This window comes from Neltuma alba, unplaced genomic scaffold, assembly GCF_004799145.2.
Source record: "Neltuma alba isolate B1F8T4 unplaced genomic scaffold, ASM479914v2 tig00007371_pilon, whole genome shotgun sequence".
Classification (NCBI taxonomy): domain Eukaryota; kingdom Viridiplantae; phylum Streptophyta; class Magnoliopsida; order Fabales; family Fabaceae; genus Neltuma; species Neltuma alba.
The window spans coordinates 58,121-64,161 of NW_021634764.1; the positions used below are offsets into that span (position 1 = coordinate 58,121).

Here is a 6,041-nt window from a genome sequence, read left to right on the forward strand (position 1 = left end):
AAATATTATATTTAAAATCAAATTAAATGTCAAATTAATTTTTATATTAAAAGTCAAAAATAGTACCAAATACTCATATTTCAAAAATTAACTATATGATTGAAAAACTTTACATAACAAATATAAAAATTTTTATGTAAACATTACCCTATGTTGTATATCCTTAATTGTTAATTTTGATCACTCAGTTAATTTTTTACAAGTTATTTCTAGAAAGAAGGGGATAAGAGCCATGCTCTCCCACAATTTCGATTGTAAATATAAAATCTAAATGAGGACCGACGTAGTGTTCATTCATTCATTGATGCATGCAGGACTCCTTTAGAACAGACTTACTAGTTACCACCACTTACAGATATAGAGTTTCTATTAACTTTCCAAAGAGCCAAATCTATCCCGAAGCAGATCCTTCATATATAAAATATGAGGAATACCATGATTCTTTTCAAATAAAAAAAAAAAAACCAAGATATAAGCAGTCACAGGAGAAACTGCTGAAGCGAGGAGTGCCTGTGAAAACGTTTTAGGGCATGTTATATGTAACTAGTTCCCCTCAGAATTTTAGCTTTATCCTAAAGCAGTTAATTTTGTAAAGAAATTATAATAAACCTAATATTGGTTAGTTTTAAATAATATGAATTCATACAACGTGTGTTACAAAGGACATCCAAGAGTAAAACCACATTGATTACCAATATTTAAAATAGCTAATAATCAATACTATATTTTCTACGATTTTCCTTTGAAATTTTAAGTATTTTGAGCTCCAGGAAGAGAGAAGTATTCGGGTCCAGAGGACTAGCACAGCTAAGACTTGAGCAGTCATACCTTGTACCTCAGGCGAGATCCCTTTAACCCAAGCAAAACTTTGCCGACATCACCATCTGTTTCGCTGCATGAGGTAGTTTCTAGGCTGGCTTGTCGTCAGAACTTTCCAATTCAGAATCATCCAGTTCGTAATCTTCATCCATTGGAACGTCATTTGCGTCTTGTTGGTCAGCATCAAGATGCCTTTCCAAAACATCTACAGTAACTTGAGGTTGGCATGACTCTCCATTTTGTGAAATGGAAGAATCTGATAAAACAACATATGGTTTTCTGTCAAGCAAAGGCTTTGCAATGTCGAATGGAACCCATCTGTAGATCATGCATCACTCATCAGCCTCATTGAAACATAATCAAGGATGCATACAAAAAGTTATCAGAATCCAACAGAAAAGCAAGTATAGTTTATTTAACAAATCTACAGGCTGGAAGATCATGATGGTACATTCTGATCATTTCATATCACCTACAACTAAAAAATACAGTGTCTTGACAACATTATAAAGGATTACAAACTGCAGTAGGATTTGATAACTATGGTGGAGATATTGGAAAGCAACCACAACAATTTTGGATAAAGACAGTAACTTTCTATAGATATTCGTGAAGGAACTAACATCATGATGAAGTAGCAAATTTCTTCAGGGATTTGGATTAAATAACTTACTGATACCGTAGAGGACATAGAAGCTCTGACGGGCCAAATGCAGCTTTATATCTCATCTTGCTGCAAGAGTGAATATAGTAGCCAAGATAATAGTACTGAATGCTAGGACAATGAATTTGGTTTTCTTTCACCCAATTTATTTCTTGGAGTGCTGAATACTTGCCCAGAGATAAGAAGGCAAAGTCAGGATCCCAGAACAAATATTTACTGGATAAACATTTTGGAAGGATATCTATAACTCCAACTGCCACTAATTGGTCATCTATTAAATACTGTTGATGAAAGGAGCCAAAACCACAAGGAGGAACTGTGCCATCCCCAAAGGAAGCAACATATAACAATGGAGTATCAACCAGAAACCTCCGATATGAGTCCTTGGTCACACGTTCTGGTTTATCATTATGCACTTTGAGCTGATATCTTCTATACAAAGCATATTCTTCAGGATCAAAACTTGATCTTTTCAGGCGAAGCTCAAGCCTCCGCCTTTTCACTTCACTACACTGAGGGTTACTCAAACGGTTTCCTTCACTCCCATGCTTTATCCCAGATTTTTTAGGAGCTGAAGCATTTTGAGCACCTTCACTTGAGGAAGCTTGCTTAGTAGAAGAATTAAAGTTGATATGTCCATTGCAGGATCTTACAGATATATCAGAACATTTTAAAGTATGCGCTAAAGATGTTGCCAACTTTTCAGCGATAACTTTAGGAGACATCTCATTCTCTTCTGTACAATCTTTAGACAGTTTTGACTGATGGGCATTTTTGTCACCTAGTTGTGCTCGCTTTATAGAAGCTGCAATTTGGAATGCTATTTTGCTACTGTATAGGAGATCTTCTGATCCATTAAATAGTAACTTCCTCTTCCCAGGTGAAACTTTTTTGACTGAAGCTTTTGGTAACTGAATACCAGAGGGAAATTCTTCCTTATTAGTGAGCATGCAAACTGCATCATCAATTTGATCTGATAAGCAACGCAAAACTTTCTCAGTCTCATTTTTCTCTTCATTACAAGTAGAGAGGGAGTCTTTAGACAGAGGGCTTGAGAACTCATGGAGGACAGAGCTTTCAGATTCATTAGAAGTAGCTGGATGCTCTGAAGTATTAGCTTTTTTGACATCCAACTCGCCATCTAGAAACCTAGGCACATCAAATAATTAATGGAAAATTAAGAAGTAAAACAGCTGCAAGATGTTTGAAGGTAGAAATATCAAATGATATAAATGGCTCTAAACGGATAATATCCCATTAGTTGCACTCAACCATCATAAAACACCAAATGAATGAAGCAGAAAAGAGGAAAGAAGCTGCGTCTTAGAGTCTATTTTATTAATCTAACCCATCCCCACCTTTCTCTTTCCCAACCTTGTCCCCTCCAAGGAAATGCACACGCGCGCGCACACTAAAGAAAAAGATTAAAAGGAACCCAAATTTTCTAATTTAGCTAAATAATAGGTTAAAATCTCCTGGGATGCTCTTAAACGTTCTTTATACCAGAGAAACAGTAACAATTTTATTGTTTTCAATTTAATATTACTTGCTGTGGGGCAAAAGAAGGATACCTTTGCATCCGTCTAGATACACGAAGTTGCTCTTTAGAAGGAACAAAGTCACTTGCTTTCAAGCGAATTGTATAAGAAGGACAGCATGTCCTTTCCATCTCTGGTTTGTAAACAACACATCCAGATCTTCTCCAACCCCGATCAAGAAGATCTATCAAAACAAAACAATATAAAATTGAATTGCACAAAAATAAGTCATACAAACATAGCAATTCAGATGTTTAAATCGCAGCATGCCAATTTTTTCTGATACAGCTGAATTAGAAAAGCTATGCATCACATCTCTCCAAGAACAATGGCAAATTTGAAATATTATGATCTGTCCTGAAGACTTCCTTACATAAATTTCAGCAAAATGTTTTAAGATGAAAAATATTGAACACAATTGCATCACTCTTGATTTGCAAGAGAAAATGTAATTCCAACAAGAAGCTCAAGACCTTAACAGATAGCTGCAGCATATGAGAACCAGACCAGGCTTTAAATTATGATAAAGAAATCATCTAAGCCTAGTAGTTTAGACCGTGCCAATGAGATTGTGGAGAGCCCTGAAGAGTGCTAAGTGCACACAAAGGTCCTTTTACATGTTTGTATGTAAATCAATAATAAAAATAACAGAATATGCAGCACAAGGTAAAATTCCATCTGCACTCACCTTGGTAATCATTCACTGTAAGGGTTTGTGCCCGCAGGACTGCAGAAAAGGAAAACAGAAGAGAAGACTAATTTAGAAGATTTTTATGCTGCATTGACAGGCCTATTTCAAAGTGAAAATAATTCCATTCTAGTAAGATAGCCCAATATACACAGTAAATTTGCTTTACACATTTATAAGTATTTATCGGGCAGTTTTCACAAATTCCCACTCCATATGCTCCTCTTGCATTGCATCAAGAAAGAGTCTTGACCTCAACCACCAATTTTGATATGGAGGTGGTTAGTGAAAGTGATTCGTCTCGCCACTCACAATTAAGGTTATAAATCATCTAGGCACGAGTTTGAATTGAATGTTGGGATTCAAATGATTTTTAGGCTCATTTCGTTTTTAGCTTAATTGAAAGAGAAGCCAGTTCTGGTTCATAATGCCAATTGGGGAAAAGTTTCAGGAAGAACGCTCCTGTTTTTACACTGTCTTATCCCGAATAAGCATTTAAACAGAACCGCACGTGAATTTGAAAACTCCTCCGATAATCATTGCGACTACTGCCATCCAGATACTTAGGAATTGCAAGTGTAACCTTCAACGCTCAAATTTACCCCAAGGTTTAGTCGGATGCATTGTGTCCTTAGTCAAATCGAAAGTCTTTCCAGGAGAAAACTTCAAATTTTCCACGAACTAAGTATTTTCATCACATTTTTGTCTTTGGATAGGACGGTTGAACAATCCTAACACATACGAAATCGGTTGAGCAAACGAATTTACAAGCGTATCAAATCCCATCAAGAATACAGTTCCGTGTGACCGAAACCGATAATTCAGCAGCTGATTGAATGAAAGAGGATAAAAGGGGAGAAAATCAATAAATGAAAAGGATCAAAATTTGGAAGAAACAAACCGTGAGAGAAGCTGTTTCCATTACAATAACCGCAAGGGCTTTCAAGTCTTCCCCAATCGATCACAACGCTTTCCGTTCTGCTGTTGCTGCTGCTGCTTGCCTCATCTCTCAACCTCCTGGCCATTTCCAAGTCCTTCTTTGTAAGCTCAATTCTTCAGCAGATTGTTCATAGAAGGAAGGGAAAGACTTGATGGAGTGCTCTTCCTATCTTCCTTTCTTGATTCCCCATTAAATAGTCCTCCGCCAGGGACCCAAGCTTCCGCCTTTTTTGGTTTATTCTAGGGAAAATGACACTAAGGTTTCATATAAGAAAATATGCTACAAAACAGTCCCTTAAAATGGGATAATAAATCACAAGTCCCATAGTGACTCGACTGCAATAATAAAAATGTCAAAAAGATATTATTGCCAGCAGTGTAGAAAGAAAGGGCACTCATATTTCTCATACAATCTAAAGCTGCTATGCATGGGAGAGAAGTGCTGGAGAAAGGAGGAAGCAGCCATTGATGATGAAGCATCTTCCTCGTTACCATTAGTAAACTCTTAAAGAGTTTCCATTTTAATCTCTCCAGACTTCCAAGTTTTGAAATTTTCTTTCCCTCCTCTCCTCTACATTTTGCTTGACAGATTGTGTTTGGGTATGAGAATTTAGAAAATTGTTTTTGTCTTTAGGTATTACAAAACTTTGGTTTTTGGTCTAATATGAATAAGTTAATCAATAGAAAAGTTGTGTTTTTGTTTGGTGTAGGTTGGTGATTTAAGTTGGGGTTTCATTGCGGGTGGGTAGGATGATGATAGATGCTCTATTTTTTATTACATTGTGGGTGGTTTTGTTCTGTTTTAGCATGGTTTAGTGTGAAAGGCTGAAGAAGATGAAGGTTGGTGTGGGTAGAAACCTTTCCTACGAAACAGGATATTGTATTGTCAATGTAGGCTATGAAAGTTGTCAATGGATGCCGTGATAATTGTTAATAGTGCTGCTTCACTTATCAATAACAGCTGGACAATTATTGATGCAGGTTTACATTAACGACAACCAGTATGTCTGCGAAGCATCACACCATCAAACCATGCAAGAACTCAAATACTAACTGAGAACATATTGAAGTCAACTATTTTTTGTATATGGATGTGAAAGAAATATTTTGTAAATAAGTATGAAGAGATTTTTATAAATGGATACACACCAATAATTAGTTTGGTAATTACATACAACCCGTATTTTTATTTTATTTTGATGAGTTGTGAAATATGAATGGTTCCATATATACAAAGGTATAAATGAAAGTTGGCTATAAAATAGTATGTTAGATTCTACTGTCATTAATTATTGCACCCTGCATTATCAATAGACCCATTCTGACTTGTCACTAATTGCAATATGACTTGTCAATTAATTTGCTGATGTAAGTTATCTAAAATATGAATTCA

General features: G+C 35.9%; 1 protein-coding gene across 1 annotated transcript; it reads right to left on the reverse strand.

The window, feature by feature from the left end:
- Positions 1-653: 653 nt before the first annotated feature.
- Positions 654-4,800, reverse strand: LOC114752394 (arginyl-tRNA--protein transferase 2-like). Its single transcript, XM_028941148.1, is given in 6 exon segments — positions 654-914; positions 917-1,137; positions 1,493-2,632; positions 3,055-3,205; positions 3,710-3,748; positions 4,611-4,800. Coding segments are annotated over 6 exon segments (1,767 nt in total). The 5' UTR covers positions 4,735-4,800; the 3' UTR covers positions 654-822.
- Positions 4,801-6,041: the final 1,241 nt, after the last annotated feature.